This window comes from Pleurodeles waltl, chromosome 4_2 (genome assembly GCF_031143425.1).
Source record: "Pleurodeles waltl isolate 20211129_DDA chromosome 4_2, aPleWal1.hap1.20221129, whole genome shotgun sequence".
NCBI lineage: Eukaryota > Metazoa > Chordata > Amphibia > Caudata > Salamandridae > Pleurodeles > Pleurodeles waltl.
The window spans coordinates 685318035-685337992 of NC_090443.1; the positions used below are offsets into that span (position 1 = coordinate 685318035).

Sequence of the window (19958 nt, forward strand, 5' to 3'; positions counted from 1 at the left end):
GCTTGCAATAGAGGTCATCTGGCTTTAACCTCCCTCTAACATGCAGTGAACAGAGAGATGTTTTTATAATAAAACAGCTAATGTTTTGAGAAAAGTGTCCCATGTGTATTTCTGTGAAATGTTAGCGACGCGGTGTATCACTTTGGGTAGTTGTTGCAAATGGCCCTCTCCGGAGGGTTATCCCCCAATGTTTTGCCTTCCGCCTCCTATTTTTCTTACCCTCTTTTTGTTGGCTTTAGGACCCTTGGCACTTTACCACTGCTACTTATTGCTAAAGTGCATGTGCTTTCTCCCCTAAAACATGGTATAATTGAATTACACCAGTTTGGCTTATTTAATTTATCTATATGTCACATGTAAAGTGGTATGTCATATACTCAAAGCCTGTAAATTAAATTCTACTGGTGGGCCTGCAACGCTGATTGCGCCACCCACAGAAGTAGCATTTCAAACTTCTCAGGCCTGCCACTGCAGTCAAACTACTTGCCAAGTCCTGAACTCCCTTTTTACTGCACCCTAAGTCACGCCTAAGGTAGGCCCTAGCTAGCCCTATGAGCAGGGTGCTGTGCTTGTAAAAGCTAGGCCATATATGTTTGTGTTACGTGACCAAGTAGTGACAGCCTATTTCATTTTTAAAGCTGTGAGTGCTACTCCTCTCATAGGTTTGCTTTGGGAATTCCTTTATATATGTTTAAGTGGTAATTTCTGATCTTTGAGAAGTAGCTTGGGCATGTTTGGTATGGTAGTGAGAAAGTTTGTTTACTGGTGTAGGTGGATTTCACATTACTATTTTAGAAATGACACTTTTTGGAATGTGGGCATTTGTCTGGTGCTTTGCAGCCTGACTCCAATCTACGTTTGTGGCAGGCTGGCAGCTCCATTTTGTGCATACTCTCCAAACAGCATTGCATCAGCGAGGGTTAGGTGTGACTGGGTTATATCTGCATTCATCTACATACTGATACCTTCCTCAGCTGGGAGAGAGGAAGTGTCGTTCACACTTGAATAGTCTGTGCCCTGCCCTCACACAAAGGGATCGTATACCGCCTACTCATGTCTGGAGCCAGCATAGGGGAGAAGGGAAATTCTTGAAACTTGTCAGATCTTGCTGGAACCTTCTCCCACCTTGTAAAAGTTGGGCTTTCTAGAGTATAAGTAATAGGGCTCCTACCCCATGGTTTGTAGAGCACTTTTGAAACTAGGACTGAACCTCTGTGAGAAAAGCTGCTGGACTGCTGAAAGGACTCATCTGGACTGCCCTTCTTTTGTTGCTTTTGTGCCACCTGCTGGTGCTTATTGTCACAAAGGACTTTTCTGGATTGCTTTTCTACTTGTACCCTGCTGCCAGCTGCTCCTTGACTGTGGGTCACCAGACCTTGTGAGACTGCTAGGAGGAACTGCCAATAATGACCTGATGTGCTGGCCTGCCTGCTTTGCCCCGAACTGCAAGTGTTCTTCATGGTCTTACAACCTCTGCTCCCTCAATGTCCCTGTGCCAGTGGGGATCCGAGGCTGACAGATCCTATTTCTTTAAGGATAGCAAATTATTTTCCCAGTATGTGCTGCTCCCTAGATCGATGTTAGCAGCGTGTGTCTCAACTTTGATTGGAAACTAAGGTGTGCCTCTGGGACCAGCACGGGATGAGCATTGAATGTTGCCCCTGTCCCCTGTAAACATAAGCGCTTGGGGAGATTATTGGTTGATTTTTTTCACTCTCAACAGACCTGCGCATGTTGAGCATGTCATTGACTTCTAGCACGTAGTGAGCCTTTGTCCTCTCAGCGTGGGTGCAGTACAGTGTTGGGACCATTCTGCAGTGCAGGTGAGTGTCAGAGGGAAAGTTCTGCCACAGGTCGCAGAGGGTGCTTATGAATCAGCAACTGTCCCTCGCGACTTGCACTGTGTGCACCTAGCTGCATCCTGACTGCCAACGTGCTGCACCATCTAACTTTGATTTCCTGCATGAGCAGGGTGAGTGTGATGGAGCAAGGGGGAGAGAGAACAGCTGTGCCGTGTGCTCTAGGGCTGCTGCCTCTCACCATTTCTCCTGTCAGAGGGTATGACCAGTAGGTCCTGCTGCCCTGCATACTTTCAAGGGTGACTTTGTGACGTAGGAGGATGCCCTGGTTAGCGACTGCTCAGCGCACTCGCTGGCAGCTGCATTGCATTGTTCCTTTCCCTGTGGGGACCCAGCAAGGTTGTCCCACGAATCCCTATGGTTTGTGCCTCCCCACACGATAACCCGTATCTTGGGGGCACTTATTCCTTGGATTGATGGCATCATGGAGTGAGTCCTCAATGGAGCCATCCCACTTGTAAACTTTCCACATTCTGAGAACTGTCAGGATTACCATATTCACTGTTGTAGGTGTTCCTGTAGCCTACAGTTGCTGCTCACATTACTGCATGACCTATAATAGAAGTGCAGGCACAATGTATCTATGTGTTTGATTAACTCCGGTATTGCTGATGACATATGGATGATGGTTTATGTATGGTAGTGCTTTTGTGATTCATGTGTGTCCTTTCCCTAATTTAACTGCTGCATTTTATGATCTGATATTATGGTGTATATCGTTTTTGCCTTGTCATAATAACAAGCATATTTCAGGATCAGCCTTGTATGCAGAGGGAGGGTGTTTTTCATGCTGAGTGCAAATTAAAAGTTAAATCTTATTGCACTAACTGTGATGGTCTGGCAGTAGTCCAGTGGGCAAGGGAATCTGTGATTCCTGTCATGTTTGGTCTATGATTTATATACAGTACAGTGTATTTTTATATACCATTGTGTGGAGTCTGTCTGTGTGGTGTATTCATTGTGTCACTGGTATGAGCCTGACTGCTCTGTGCCAGGCTACCAGGGGGCGAGCATAGGTTATCTTTGGTGTGTCACTTACTCACCCTGACTAGAGTGGTGGGTTCTGCCTGGCTAAGGTGCATACCCTAGCCAACTAGAAACCCCATTTCTAACAACAGTTTACTATACATGGGAGTATTGAAATAATAAAAGCTATGGGGTGTTGGGCACCAGTAGGCTTTGTCCCAAAGGACCATGTCATCAAGATAAGAATGTTCGTTGCTCTGCAAGACCTCAGTTAGTAAATATAAATAGATCGTCAGCCGCTCTATATATTGCAGATGCATTGTCCATGTTGTAGCAAGCCAATGTATTTAGTTTGGTGGACGTCTCAACTCCATTTCATTAAGTGCTGCTCGTTGAAGATTCCGTTCATGTCTATTGTCACGCCTTTTGGGGCTTTAAGTTTCATCAGGATGCCATTTGACTTCGCCTTGGCAGTGGCTTCTTTTCAAAGATTAATGATGGAAGTTTTAGTGGGGATTAACAATACAATGTTTTCCGGGATGACATCCTTGTCTGGCAAGGATAGAAGAAGTCATGAATTGGCAGTGACACAATATCTTACTAGGTTGATGGACAATATCATCACACTAAAAATAGAAAGAGGTAAATTCAGGTTAGGCACAGTATCGTATTTTCGTTTAGCAAATTCCATCCTTAGAGCCCCTCTTATTACTGATAAGTATTAGACTTTTTCAGGGCCAGCGGAGCATTACTTCAAATTTGTCCCTAATTTAGCATATGTAGTGTTACCATTTAGGCTGGTGTCGAAAAAATGGACTACGTTTTATTTGTCAAGATTTTAAAGAAGAAGATTTACTGCAGTAAAATGTGCAATTGGGGAAATGGATATTCTAGGACATTTTATAATTTCAAAGAAAACTGCTGTGACCACTAGTGCTATCCTGAAAGACATAGGGGCTGTATTGCCCCAAGTAGTAGACAGAGAAGAGAAAGTGAATGCATTTTGGAAAATTGTCAGGGGAACTTAAGGCCCTTTGGAATGTAAGAAACAAGTTGGGTGACATAGGAGGGGAACTATAACATGGTGACCGGTTGGTGCCTCGTGCTGGCCTCAGAAGTAAGATCTTAAACGTAGCCCACAATGAACATTTGGTTAGGAGCCTCACCAAAGCCAGAGTGGGAGAACACTATTTTTGACCTGGACTAGATAGACAAACAGAAGCTGCAGTAAGATATGGTTTGCAATGTGCAGGCAATGACAAATCAAAGCCAGTGAGAACAGCTCTATCGCCACCTGTGAAGATACCGAGCGGAGCACATTGTGCTTAGATATTGTAAAACACATTGAATTATTACCACTAGGAGAAATGTATTGTAGGAAAGTGTAGCATTATGTGATGTGGGGTTTAGTCCTCACCATGTAATACTCTCATAATACCCCAAAGATGGTCCTTATATTCACACAAATAAATCCTTAGCTCAGTCCTGGTAGTCTGGCAAAGAGCAGGCAGGCTTCACCAGAGGAAAATGTGTTAAGCATTTCAGAGCACCAAAATGGACGATAAGCAATTGACACGGCTTAAAAGAAATCCAACACTAACCTATAATAATCAAGCTTATTTTTAGCTTAATTTAAACACCAAAATGAATGGATAGTATCTGTGCAACTGGAGTTCTAGATTTTAGAAGCAATATTAAATCCAAGCAAAAATTTACATGGAAAACATAACATTGCGGTCAATAAGAATGAACACTAGTGACCATCGGGCACTTCAAGGTCATGAAACCCTTACAGGGGTACGGTGGCACAGGCCCTAAGACCATGCCACAACAATCAGTTCAATATTACCTATCCTGTGGAATCAGAGTGTACCATTGTCCTGGCTATCCGTGGTGCTGAACTGGATTTGCGCTGGTGCTTATTTTACCACTTACAGAACTCTACAAGAAACAAGATGTAAAAACACAGCAGTGGCTGAGTTATCCACGTCAAATGCTGCTTGCAGGATCTGCCCTGTAATTGCAGCGTTGGGTGTGGGGGTCGTTTACCTCATTAGTGGCCAACAAGCCTTGGCAGCGTTAAGCACTATGATGAGTTTTAGGACCTTCACGGGGTCCGGGTGGAGTGACTTAGCGGACTGAAACTTTGAAGGCAGTCAAGAATACAACTCCCACATTGGACCACCTGGATTGGGGTGATCCCACAGAGGACCCGGTGGCTGGTCAGTCTTCGGACCCTGCAAGATTTTTTATCTGCCGTTTACAGGGGACTAGTGCCACTAGTCCACGGGATACTTAGGGTGCATCTGGCATCCACAGGGTCCCTCTGGCATCCACAGGTTCCCTCTGGTTGGGAGTGCCAAGTTTGAGCCAAGGACAAGAGTTGATCACACAGTTCCAAGTCTGTTGCTACAGGGACAGAGCATCCCTGTTTTGCATTGTTGCTTTGTTGTAGCAAAGTCCTGTTGATGGCAACACAAGTCTCCACTTAGTCTTCCTTGAAGTCACATGTTCAGATTTGAGGTTCTGGGGTTGGGGGGGGGAGCTTAAATCCAAGATTTAGGGAAGTTAGCAGTGTGGAGGCTAGTAGCCAATGGACAGCTAGCTCCTGCAGTTAATTCACCCCAGAGAAGACCACATCCTTTTACTACCCAGAACACTATTTTGCCCCTCCTAACAATGCAGAAATCAAAATGTATTGCACAGACAGGGCTGCTCACTCTAGAGGTGTGGTCAGCCTTCTGGGGCTGTGCACTACAGTAAATAGCTAATTTCCTGCCTGTTCATGTGCCTAGGGCAGAGGGTAGGCTGATGTATATCAGGGGCAGTGTAGCCTTTAAAGCTCACTGCCCTGAAGTGCTCATTCACTAGCCCGGCTGGGGAGAGAGAGTTGTGACCTTCCTGCCTCAGCCTTTGTTTCTGACTCCTGGAGTCTTCACACTACCTGGCAGGAGCTCAGAATCCTGTCTTTGTGGCGGCAGGTGCAGGAAAGTGTGGGCTTACCAGCCAGAGCAAAAAGAAGTTGAGAAAACCAGGTGGGTAACCCTTTAAGTGCCACCTGGGTGCATACCAGCCGTACCTCAATACCAGATTTGTGTCAGGGGAGATAAGGAACATTGATTGACACCAAACTTGACATATCTAGGCAGTACCATAATGGAGTTAGCAACCCGGGTCTGCCTGGTTGCAAGTCCCATGTTATTCAATCACCTATAGTGTACTTTCATGGTAAAGACACTATAGATATGAATAAGCTCATGGCTATACCTTAAATATGTGTCCTGTCTCCTGGGCTGAAGAAGCCTTCCTTTAAAGGTGTCTGACATATATGAAAGGTAGTGAATTGGACTGTGCCACACATGGTGAGGGCATAGTCGAACTTGAGCAGTTTGCACTGCTCCTGCAGACCACAATCAGGTAAAGTATTCGCCAATTTGAGAATTATCAAGCAAATCAGTTTTGGGAGAGAGCATGAGCACTGGGGCCTGGACAGCAAACTCCAGTGCACTATATGAGTCCTATCCGCCAGCACTGGGGCAAAAAGTGGGGGCTGACCGTACACAAAGGGGCACTTTACTACAAATGATTTAGGGCTTGTTGACTATACGTCAAAGTGGGTGATAGCATGCTGTGTGAGTTCAGTTATGACCAGGAGCATATTCAAGTTTCTAAATAATGTGTTGGTGTGCAAACGTATTCACAGGACAATTGTCATTGATAAAGGGGTTCAATTTGTGTAGGGTGACCAGATGTCCTGCATTTCCCCAGGCAGTCCCGGTTTTATATGTTCAGTTAGAGTGTCCTGGCATGTTTAATTAAAACTAATTATTGTCCTGGTTTTGGGGAGCTTCCATCGGAGGAGGTATCACTGTCAGAACTGTCCCCTCCAGTCTCCCCTGTGGTGCTCCCCTCACCCTCCGTCCCACTGGTGCCGTCACCGTCTGTGGATTCAGCCTCCTGGGCCCTGTGGGATGCAGCTCTCCCCGTCGCTGGTGCCTCTGCTCCTCCGCCAGATGATGCTCATGCATAAGGACAGGGTGACAAAACAAAAAGGGAGGAGGCGAGACAAAGGATACCCTTGGTCAATGGCGGCAACAACACCGCAGTTGGCATACACGACACCCACACACAGGGAACAGCCCTACACACTAGGCACTGCACTACCAGTCACAATGCTAATCACCATGCCCATGGACAGGGATACCTAACGCCAATTGCTGCATACCTGAGACCCACAGACACCAGCCCAGTAGTGGATGCCTACTACCTTGGTTGGAGGAGGTTTACATCAGACCCTGCCCAACATGGAACCTACCCTGCAATGTCCGGCCTGGCCTAGGGGCACCCACAGGCCCACATTCCCCACCCGGGTGCCAAACCACCACAGGCAAGTAGTATATTGGGGCACTGTACTCACCCCCTTGTGACTGCTGTGATGCCCCCAACTAGCCATCCAGCTGCGGATAGGCCATCGCCAGTATGCGGGCCATCAGGGGGGTCATGGTTCGACCGGCACCCCATCCTCGTTGGGAGGGGCCATCCCCAGCTGGGCCTCCACCGTCTTCCATGCCCAGCGTCTCAGGTCCCCCCACAGTTTCCCACAGTGAGTGCTCCACCTGCCGTAGACCCCCAGGGTCCGCACGTCCTTGGCGATGGCACTCCATATACCCTTTTTTTGATGGGCGCTGACCTGCAGAGAAATACTCGTAGGAAAAGGTATCAGTCAGACCATCCTGCCAGTTACACTCATGGCCCACCATATCCCTCACATCCCCTTATGCACAGATATTGCCCACCATACATGCAGCACGCTGCCCTGGGCCCTTCCACCAACCCCTCCCCTACACAAGGCCCTCACTCACAGCATTCCATGCCTTCATGCATCGTGCTCACAGTGTTCTCACCTGTTGGTCTGGAGGCCCATACAGTATCCGATACTGGGGTAGGACCCCATCCACCAGTCTCTCCAACTCCTCAGCCGTGAAGGCATGGGCCCTATTCCCAGTGACTAGAGCCATGGTCGGTTCCAGACACAGGTCGCAGCAGCATTTGCAGTGTAGGTCCTCTCCTGTTGAAGGTCAGGTAACAAGTGAGTGAACAGATAGGAAATGGCGGTCACGTCCGTGGCGGTGCATACCGTCACCACCGGCGTACATCACCACTGGCCACTGTAACCCATAGGGCCCAATGGTATCCAGTGAGGAGTTGCACGGCGGTTCTCGACTGCCTCCTGCAATGGCGCACAACATCAGCAGAATTACCTCATTTCCACATGTGTCTCCATACAGGATAGGCAATGCCATTTCCTGGGGGGGGGATAGGCAGGCCATGGCACCTAACTGCGTCACAGTACACATAGGCACCATTTGGGCCTATCCAACAATATACTGTTACAGTCACAACATGCAATGCAGTGTAGTGTTTGTAAATATGGAGTACTGACCAGCTGCTCACTGTTTTGCCCCCTAGATTGCAACCTCTGCAGAAGAATAGGAGATGGAGACATCTCCTGAGTACAGGCCCCTGGTGGACTTGTCAACAATGGAGGACAGGCACATTATCCCCACCTATAGACTAGGCAGGGCTGCAATCACAGAGTTGTGTGCCCAATTGGAGCCTGACCTAATCTCTGCTATCCGTCAGCCCACCAGGATCCCCCCCTCTTGCCCTATCTGTGCTCCATTTCCTGGCAACTGGCTCCTTCCAAGTGATAGTTGGCTTGGCAGCAGGAATGTCTTAGCCAATGTTCTCATTAGTGCTGACCAGAGTGTTGTCTGCCCTGATTAAACACATGCGCAGCTACATCGTTTTCCCCCAGGTGGAAGATTTGGCCACAGTGAAAGCTGATTTCTATGCAATGGGACATATCCCCAACATTATTTGCGCTATTGATGGTACACATATTGCATTTGTCCCCTCCCCCCACCCCCGGAAAAATGAACAGGTGTTCAGAAATCAAAAGAGCTTTCACTCAATGAATGTGCAGATAGTTTACCTGGCGGACCAGTACATCGCCCATGTCAATGCAAAATATCCTGGGTCTATGCATGATGCCTTTATCCTGAGGAATAGCAGCATCCCATATGTGATGGCTCAACTCAAGAAGCACAGGGTGTGGCTAATAGGTGAGCCCTGGTTCCCATCCAGTATATGTTGGTGTATGGGTATGGTGTGGGCCCTAAGGGTTAGTGTGTGTCTAACAGTTGTCCCTCGATATTTACAGGTGACTCTGGTTACCCCAACCTCTCATGGCTACTGACCCCTGTGAGTAATGCCAGGACAGGGGCAGAGGAACGTTACAATGAGGCACATGGGCGAACAAGAAGAATCATAGAAAGGACATTCGGCATCCTGTAGGCCAGGTTTCGTTGCCTCAATGTAACAGGTGAATCCCTGTACTACTCACCCAAGAAGGTCTTCCAGATCATCCTGGCATGCTGTATGTTGCACAGCCTTGCCTTACGTCGTCAGGTGCCTTTTCTGCAGGAGGATGAGGCTGGAGATGGACGTGTGGCAGCAGTGGACCCTGTGGACAGTGAAGATGAGGAGGCAGAGGATGAGGATGAGGACAACAGAAGTGCAATAATACGAAAATACTTCCAATGATACACAGGTAAGGCACTATAACTTCACTTTTCATTGACAGTTTTGTGTTTGACATTGTCACTGGCAGGCTGATTTTCCCACTTCTATGGCCACTTACTGTACCCTTTGACATCTATATTTTCAGATATTTGTGCCCCACTATCGCTCCTGGTGTTTTGACTGCAGCCAACTACAGGTCATTCCTATGTATACATTACTGTACAGTTGTATTGCAGTGTTTAAAGCTTGTTAAACAAATACATAGTTCAATCATTTGACATACTCCATACTTGTATTTATTCAAGTGGTGTTTTTTTAAGTGCCAATAAGTAGAGGGGGATGCGCAATGGGCTAGGGTGATGATGAAGGAATGTCCAGGATAGAGTCCAATCTATGTGGATCACAGGTGCATTGTCCAAGGGGGCATAGGAAGTGGAGCAATGGCAGTTCGAGGTGTACAGGGTGACTGAGTGGGACACAAGGGTGACAATCAGGAGAGTCTTATTTCCTGGAGGGGGTCTTGGCAATAGTCTCTGGCTTCTGCCTTAATCACAGGGACTGTTTGCAGGGTGGTTCTCCTTCTGCAGGGGGAGGGGTGCTGGTGGCCTGTTGGTCCTGTGGCGGGGCCTCCTGTCCACTAGCAACAGCAGAGGTGGAAGGCTGTTCATGGCTTGGCTAGTGCCAGGGGCCGGCTGGTGTGCCACTGCCCCCCTCATGGTGTTGGCCATGTCTGCCAGCACCCCTGTAAAGTTGACATGGGTGGTGTTTATGTCCTTCAAGTCCTCCCTGATCCCCAGGTACTGTCCCTCCTGCAGCCCCTGGGTCTCCTGCAACTTGTCCAGTATCTGGCCCATCATCTCCTGGGAATGGTGGTATGCTCCCAGGATCTTGGTGAGTACCTCCTGGAGAGTCTGTTCCCTGGGCCTGCCCTCCCCCTGTCGCACAGCAGCCCTCCCAGTTTCCCTGTTGTCCTGTGCCTCTGTCCCCTGAACCGTGTGCCCACTGACCGCAGGTCCCTGATCGTCCTGTGTTTGTGGGGTTGCCTGGGGTCCCTGTAGTGGTGGACACACTGCTGATTGATGTGTCCTGGTAACAGAGGTATTGGCCTGCGGGGTGGGTGCTGTGCTGGTGTTTCCTGAGGGGGGAGGATCTATGGTGGGATGGCCCTGTGCCTGGGTAACCGACTGTCCGGAGGTCACTGATGGGCCAGGTTGGTCATCCAGATCCAGACATCCAGAGCTGCTGTCATCACTGTGGGCCTCTTCTGGGGGTGGGGGACTGGATGTTGCTGGCACCTCTTCTCCAGTGACGTTGGGTGGGGGACATAAATGCAGTGTTACTGTTTCTGTGTGTGACATCTTGGGCATTGGTGTGTTGCCCTCTATGGTTGTTATTGCCCTGCAATGTTGAACTCATGTGCTATGGTCAAATAGTTGCTGACATTGGCCACATCTTTAAACAAATCCAATGTCAAAATATCTAAATCCACCCATGATTCTCATCATATTGCGGATGCTGCAAACGAGTGCTCAACATGCTCAGTATTATTTCAGTTCTGTCATACTTTACCAAATTACAGTACAATCTGTTTAATACTATGGCCCTCATTACAACCCTGGCGGTTGGCGGAGAAGCGGCGGTCTTACCGCCAACAGGCTGGCGGTAACAATTTTGGAATTATGACCATGGCGGTTACCGCCATGGTCATCTGCCACTTCTCCAATCCGACCGCCAGGGCGGAGAAGACCGCTGGACTGGAGACCTGGGTCTCCAGCCCGGCGGTCGTCACAATACCGCCGGCGGTATCATGATCCGGCTGACCGCCATGGATTTCATGGGGTTAGGAACTGCCATGAAATCCATGGCGGTGAGCACTATCAGTGCCAGGGAAATCTTTCCCTGGCACTGATAGGGTTCTCCCCCACCCCCCACCACCACCCAAGTCCCCTACACCCCCCACCACCCCTGCCACCCCCAAAGGTGGCAGGACCCCTCTCCCCACCCTTACCCCAACATTACATCACACATTCACACCCAACATGCACGCAGGCACCACCAACACACATACCCACACCAACATACATGCCAACAGCCACACACACAGTCATACTCACACACCCACATTCAGACATACACGCACACATCCATACAGACATACATACAGACACGCACTAATTTCCAAACACACAACACCCCCACATGCATACACGCACTCACACACCCCCTCTACATACACACACACACCCCCATGCACGCACACACCACACAACACCCTCCCACCCCTCTCCCCTAACGGACAATCAACTTACCTGGTCCGTTGATCCTCCAGGAGGGGACGGGATCCATGGGGGCAGCTCCGCCGCCAGCACCCCGTCAACAGAACACCGCCACGCCGAATCACAGAACGTGATTCGGTGGGCAGTGTTCTGTTGACAGGGAGGTGGAGCAACCTCCACTTCCCCACCGACTGCCAGTATGGCTGCTGGCAGCTCTCCGTCCGGAAAAGGACGGAGGGCTGCCAGCTGTCATAATGCGCTGAGCGGAAAACCTCCTGCACTGGCGGTCTTCAGCACGGCGGTCTTGTAAAAAGACCGCCGAGGTTGTAATGACCACCTATGTCTTCTAAACATGTTCCTATCCCTTATGCTCAAGGACACCATGGTATTCCATTGCACCTCAGAAAGGAGATGGCTTTATCCAGCTTGCCCGATAGCAGATTTGAACCTCAACAGCTTTTCATGATAGTATAAGATTCAAATTTTGGTGCTCAGTAAAGACAATGCTTTTTAGTTATTTGCTGGTGTTGAACACCAAAACCACAAACTTGGAGTCTCTACATAATAAATGTCAGTCTTGGCAAGATTGCTTTTGGAATTTATAAAAAGATGTCCTTACCCCCAGTCCTGGTACAGAGAGGTTTTCTGCTGTTGACATGATTTCTTTCCTTCACATTTGATGAAATCCTAGCCCTCTATTTGCATCTTTCAATAGTCTAAAGGTAGCACAAAACTCTTCTGCATCTGCAAACATGTACATTCATGTAATCTACCATCACAGAGAAACAACTGTAACTTCCTTGCAAATATGTGAGAAATATTGCAGATCATTCAAAATTATCGAATGGATATATCTCATTTTCTTCAATCTGGACCTAGGTAGATAAGATAGCTTACTTACTGTTGCATTCTGGAAACTAATAAATCAAATCAGCTTTAAAAAAAAATCTAGTTCATCCATGCATATAAAAAGAGAAAATACTAACAGTAGTAATCTCTGATAGAATCAAAGTATAGTGCCATATACCTAAGAAAGGTGATTGGTCTGACCACTTCATCGTTTTAATGAATGCTGATCTCTCCCCAACTCACATAAATCTAAAGAATCGTGTGTCACAAGATACTTTTGCTTAAGTTTTAAACAAAGTGACTTCCAAAAGGAGAATAAGTAGCAATGCTTATGCTTGTCAACCATGAAAACACTACATTAAATTGGTCCCCTAAAGTACACCCATTCAACTAAGAAAGCCAAAACATGTAACTCATGGTTATCTGAGGAGCTTCTAGTCAAAGGAATGGAGCTATGTAGACTGTAAGCATAGTGGCGATCAAAGAAAACCTAAAGAACACATGGCCAAAACCACGCAAGGAAAAATAACCAACCTGACATTATTAGTACTAAGACATAACATTTTTAAAACAAGATGTGTTGCAAAGAAAGATACAGATTGGGAAAGTGAGTCTCAATAATGTGAAAGGGCTATCACTGTGACATGGCAGCCACTGAAGCGGATAGCCATCAGGTCAGAGGTTTACACTGGAGGGACCTGCAGAGGCTCCACCAGTGTAAACTGTGCACTTTCCCTGACACTAAACAGTGCAGGGGATTTACAAGTTCGGCAGGTTTGAACATCACTGGGTTACTACAGTGCTCCCACACTTCCAAACCCTAAAATTAGGCCGCAAGACTCTTATCTCACTGAACAAACACAAGGAAGATTTTCAGACTGTTAGTCAACACAAACCTTCCTATTCAATCTCACCCAATTGATTTATACTGCAAATGATAATGTAATAACAACAATAACAAATAATGTTAGCTCCTGGCCAGTTGGACTTCGGCAGAAGCTGCTTGAAACTGTGACTGTTGTTACTCTGCACAACGTTTTTTGTAATAGGTAACAGTGGTACATGCCTTGAGCCCTTCTTGTTTGTTTTAACAATGCCTTATTTTTGGTGAAGACATGAAGAGTTTCATTACATGTCATTGACTAGGTCATCAGTGATGTTGGATACATTAGTCAACTGGTAGATTGTATCCTTCTATGTTTATTGCTTCCTCTCACCTAATCCCTCCCACACCCTTCTCCCACTTCCCCCTTCTATTTTCCTAAATTACAGAGCTATCAAACAATGTAAACAATAGTCACTCTTAGCACCCTCCAAGAAGAACTGACATTGGGTAATGCCAAGTAGTTCGTACAGATATGTTTCATAACATGTGAAATCAACAAGTATAATGCTTTAAAAAAAACTTATAATGTTGACCATACTGTGCCTAAAAGTTCCTTTTCCTGTAGCAATCCCTTATTGAGTGAACCTCTACTACTATGTTTTTTTTCTTCTAGCATTTTGACTGGAGATACCACTCTAACGATTGCTTAGAATTAGTGTCCTCAGTGCTGGTAACCTTGCAAGAGGTTAATCCATTTTGATTTGAATTTTGACATTTGATCATTAAGCTGGTTGATCAGTTCTTCACAAGAGGCTATGTGATACATTTCCCGTAACCATATTTCTGACAATGGAAATGTAGTAGTTCTCCCTAACTTCAGTATACAAAGCTTAGCTACTGCAATTGCTGTGACAAACCACCTGTCATGTTTGCTGTGATTTCTGGATATATTGAGGTATTGTGGAGTAATGCTGATGACCAGGTTAGTGTTCTTGACATACCTAGAGTAGCTGTCATCATTCTCCAGATTAGTCTCCAGTATGTCTGTAGCTTGGACATTTCCAGAGTATGAGCATAATACCTCTATTGGTCTGATCACACCTTCAGCATTTGTTTCTAGGTTGCAGATTAACTTACCCCAGCTTCTCTGGTGTCTTGTGCCATCCATGCAATATCTTATAAATGTTCAACTTCAACCTAGCCTCTTGCAGTTATTTATCATGTGTTATTAGAACCTCTACCAAATCGTCCTCCCTATATTCAAATTGCAACCTTTGGGAGCACCATTCCTTAAGGTGCCGTGCCCCTGCATTGGAGGTTAGTGTTTGTTATTTATTAGTAAACTTTTAAGTCCAGATCCCCCTTCCTTTTGTGTGCCCCAAGTTCTTAAGTATCGCAAGAGGTTAGATTCCTTAAGTGAGTTCAGTTGTGATCCTATTGATGCACTGAGACAATGGGAGAGTTGCAGATATGTCCAGAAGTGGGCTTAAATTGTTAATGCTTTACATTTCCCCCAATTCAGAAATTCAGGATATAAGAGTTGTAAGGTTACTGCTGGAGGTTGTTGCATCAGAGACTGCTAAGAGGTTGTCATCTGAGTATGAGAGTATTTTGTGCTCTCTAGTCGGAGTCAGTATCCATCTACTGCCCCATTCTTGCCTAATGGCAATTGCCAAAAGTTCAAGGGCTAACACAAAAAGTAAAAGGGAGAAGGGACTGACCTGCCTCGTACCTTTTTGAATTGTGAAATCCTGTGAAGTGTAAGCATTACAGTTTACTCAATTTACAAAGGCTGTGGGGTTCATATAGGGACACTTCACCTTCTGAGGGAATTCCATTGCCATCCCATTGTGGGCTAGACTCTTAAACAGGTAATCCTATTCCACTCAGACACCTTTTTTAAATCGAACAGGACCGCCACCTTCTTACCTGCAAAGTATGTGCGCTAGTAATATCAAGTGGACAGCCTTACATAGGTGAGTAATGAAATAGCCAACACTTTGGCCAATATCTAAATGTTAATGTTAACCAATGAGTTGAGCCTTAGTTTTTACACTCCAAGGAATATTTGAGGCTTAAGAATCCAGGAGATTCTGGCTTGAACATACTCAGAGTATCACCCTTCTTGTATTTATCTAAACATTTTACATAAAAGAGAGACTAATCACTGTTTATTTTATAAAATTCTGATGGGTAGCCCCAAGAGTCTTAAAGGTGGGGAATTTGTCTATATCCCATCAGATTACATCTCCTATGATATATTCTTCTATCTGTTGTTGTTTTTTGAAGGACGGAGTTGGTAAAGGTAGCTTGGAACGCAATTGCTTGTGAATGGAGAGTGTTTTGACATTCTGTTGAGTTCTGAGCTTTATAATTGCCATGCAAAGCTGTTGAGTGACTGGGCATTTTGGATTGCTGGAATGGTGTGATTAGCTTCCTGTTTGCGTAATTGAAGAGCTAGTAGGCGACTAACCGTTTCCCTGCTCTCATAATGAAACTGTTTAAGAAGGAAAAGGGACTTTTCCACTCTGAAGGTATATCTCTCACGCACCTGATATTTTGCCTTTAAAAGCTTGCTTAGTGTTTCTAGTGAATGTAATATCTTATATCTTTTTGATAACGCGACCTCCATTTCTAATGCCTGTGGCTTAATTTTGGCATTTAGCTTTCCACAGGCCAAGGCACACAATAACACACACCTCACTCTTGCTTTACCTGCTACTCATAACATCTTGGGGTGGGGGATATGGAGCCTTTATTCATTGTTATGTATGTTTGAAGCATGTCATACATATTCTTTATGTTAGTAGTTTATAGCAGGACAAATTCAACCACCAGTGTCCCTGTGGGTGCTGGAATGCAGTGCAGAGCATTATGGATCTTCACGGTTTCATGTTGTGAGGTGCTATATGGGGAGATAAAAGTATTGGTCACTCTGTGCCGGATGAACAGTGTCTCTGAAAAGTAATCAATGTCGGCTCTTGTGCTGCGTGTACCGATGAAAAGATGTAATCCCGTTTTATCGGTTCTAAAAGGTGAACTCATCAGTAGGGTTCCTGGAGAGAATGATCTTCCATGAGGTTTCTCAACAGAGGACTGTCTTTGGGTCTGTGGCCTGTCAGGTAGGTTATTTGTCTAAGACTAGGTTATAATTCCGGCCAATTAGAACTTTAGCTTGGCACATGGGAAGGCAAAGTCCATGATGCCACTGTAGGGGCTAAAATGGAGCCTAACACTAATACATGATGTTGTACGCTAATTTTGAGGAATACATAATGTCCCAATTGGTCTGTCCACACTTGTGAAACTCAATCTGGGAGGCTTTTGTGGATTAGCATGGCCACTCCTCCATCACTGGCATAGCAATAGCCCTGCAGCCCCCGTGGAGCAGAGGGGCCCGAAGCTCCATGGGCCCTCCCTCACTGTGCACAGGTGGTGGGCCCCTCCCTGAAAGCTCCTGACTGGGTCGGGGTGGGGGGAGGGGCTCAATGTACTTTGCAGGGAGGCCCCCTCAATATTCGTTATGCCACTGCCTCCATTGCAATAAGGCTTAGACATAGGAGTCATGTCACCAGTGTGGGAACTTCTCACCCTTCGCAGTCTTTTGAGTTTCTTTCAGTCTTCAGATATGATGGGTTTTGTCTAGTAGAGCGATGTTTGGTCGGTAAGGTGTAGGTAGGATACACCAGATCAAAACTCGAAAATTAAGGGGTCTGGTAGTTTGATCAGATGTGGTAAAGTATCAATTATAGGCAGGTACAAGGCCTATATCATGGGTATGTGACACCCTGTGGGCAACTCCGAGTGAGTAAATACATCTACATTGAGGAGGTAGAGGTGCGAGATGTAACTGTAAGTCTTTAAATGGGTGCCTGCTGTTGAGTGAGTAGGAGGGATATCAGCAGGGCACATTTGACATCACCAGTGCAGTCCCTGATCCTCACAGGGGCCAGTTCGAAAATGTGCTTTTCATATTCTTAATTTCTGCTTGTTGCTTTATTTGCATTGTTCTGAGCTGGTTCACTTTCTTCTCAACCAACCTTAATCAACAGGATGTACCTCCAGTAATGCACTAATCAGCTGTAACGTTTTCCAAGAACTTACACTTGCAACAGTGATGATTGTATACATTTATGTATTAGCAAAGGTTCCCTGCAAAGAAGCAATTACAACACTTTAAAAAGGATAAGCAGCTTAATCACGACCCTTATTAAACATTATTTTAAAGACATTTTAGTACACAATATCAAGACTTTAAAAGCAGCTTTGTGCTTTCTTTTGTCTGTTATGTTTTGTATATCTGCAGGAGCATCCCAGCAAGTGCCCCTACGAGCTCATATTGTAATCGTGCCAATAAATGTGCTTTAGATTCGCTTATCATACAAGGATATGCAATATTTTACTCTGTTTATTTGAGAGAATTAATGTACTTAGTACACACTTGCATAAATTGTGTACCTATATACTTCACTCAAGCGGTTCCAGTCTGTTCTGCCTATTACCTGCTGGGTAATAAAGACTGATATTATTCATGTTATGTAAAGACTATGCTTCATAACGCAGTAATCAATGGTTAGAGAGGTTTATACTCTAAATGTTGTCTGTATTGTGACGTATTACCAGTGGCGTAACAATAGCCCCCATAGTGCGGGAGGCCCCTGACCTCTAGGGTGCCCTCTTCCACTCTGTTCATGGGCAGCGGGCCTGTGGTCTAAGATCTCCTCATTGGGTCTGGAGCGTGGAAGGTCCCTCCAAGTATTTTGTAGGGGGGCCCCGTACATTTTGTTACGCCACTGTGTATTACCCATTGAAAATGTATCATTGTTCATCTTTAGGAATAACATTTTAGGTTTGGGGATGGCCATCTTCACAAAATTTATATAAATGTATGAAGTGATTCATTCAGATCCTTGGTTTTCAATGTATTGAATGGCATAGCTTTGGTTCACTCATTGACTCCTCTGTGGTATTTCTATGCATATAGTAGGTATCGTGAACAATTAATAACAGTGAACTGTGTTTTGTTTCCCTCCTTAGGCAATAGATGCAATAAGACCAATGCTATGTGAGAAAATCATAGCTGAGAGGCACTTTGATTATCTGCGATCAAAAATGATTCTCACCAAATGTGATACTGAAGAAATTAATTGCAGAACAACTAGTAGGCAAAGAGCCGGAGAGATGCTGGATCGCATAGCACTGCATCCCAAGGGACTGGATGTATTCATTGAATCTATTCGACGAGAGAAAACACAGAACTTTTTAATAGAAAAAATAACAAATTCTGTGCAGAGAGCCAAAAATGCAAAGCTACTAACCCGCAGAGGTAACATATTTTTATTCTCCATTTTTTTAAATCCAGTTGTTTGTATGGTAGCTTTTTCACATCAACAAATTTTAAGGGAAAACTTTATTATACGATATATTTTGTTAAGTAAAAAGAACCGGATTAACTGTGCTATCCAGTTGTCTTAGCTTCTCAAGATCAAACAGTATATTAATGAATACGAAGTGTTGTTCTCATTTTACTCCCAGCTGTTCTGGCTATGATGAGAGGTTTCATTTATTTACTTATTTCGTGCACTTATAAGGTCTGGCTTTTGCTCGTTGGTTCAGAAGCACTGAAGATACAACCGGCCAAAATAAAGACAAGCAACGATAGTTACCATGCAAATAGTCCCTCTGTTCTCACACAGTACATATTTAAGAAGTTACATTTATAATTCATATGGACTCCAAGTACTAATTTATGAAGAGAACTGCTAGTATTATGTCAGTAAAATTCCAAAGTCAGTCATATAAAATTGGTGCGTTTTCAAAGTCACTAATTTTCCCATCCTTTGCACCATTGGGATTTTCATTTCTGAAATGCCAACTTTACGATCAGCGGTCACATTTGTGCTGCGGAGATTGAAAAAGACTGAATTGACTCACAGGTTTTCACACGTATTGAATATGTAGATTTTCTGTTGCTTAGGTTACAATGATTAAACATGCAACACTTTGCTGGTTAATTAGCATTGTAATGTCCACATAAGTTCCCTAGTTTTATGATCAGAAAATGTAACACCAAAGGTTTAATTTCTGGTTATTGGGAGTAGCTTGCAAATAAAAAAATAATAATAACTGAAAACCTACTTAAACTGAGTCCAAGTTACAATGTTGGTGTTTGCTTTAAATGGATATTCTGGATGTTTTGATAGGGCTGTCTTGTGGCATCTGACTCCAACATCGTAGGCGTTTTCTTGCTAACTCAATCTGTCCCATAACCTGTCTGGCAGGTACCAGTTCATAACACAGTGGGAGAGCAAGGAGACCCGTAACCAGTTATGAAACTTGAGAGTCCTGTGTCTAGAGGTGTAATCTGAGCACTCAATTCGTGAACCACTAATTCTCCACATTCACTCAATCTTGATCTTCTTTTTTCTCTTAGTCTTATCTTGTAGGGTCGTGTTCCAAGCCTGAACCATTTTCAGATTTCTAGTTCCCTTCTTAACCTCCACGAGGGGAGAGATGCTTTCTGGTGAGGCCTATTTCTACACTTCAGATTTCCATTTTAGGAAGAGTGTCCCCACTATTGACTTCCAAGGAATTACA

General features: G+C 45.2%; 1 protein-coding gene across 1 annotated transcript in view; it reads left to right on the plus strand.

Moving 5' to 3' along the window:
- The window catches only part of BCL10 (BCL10 immune signaling adaptor), a 100844-nt gene that overhangs the window by 56800 nt on the left and 24086 nt on the right, over positions 1-19958 (plus strand). Inside the window, exon 2 of the mRNA XM_069232270.1 lies at positions 18399-18687. Coding sequence (XP_069088371.1) covers positions 18399-18687 — 289 coding nt within the window. The remainder of the gene's footprint in view (positions 1-18398; positions 18688-19958) is intronic.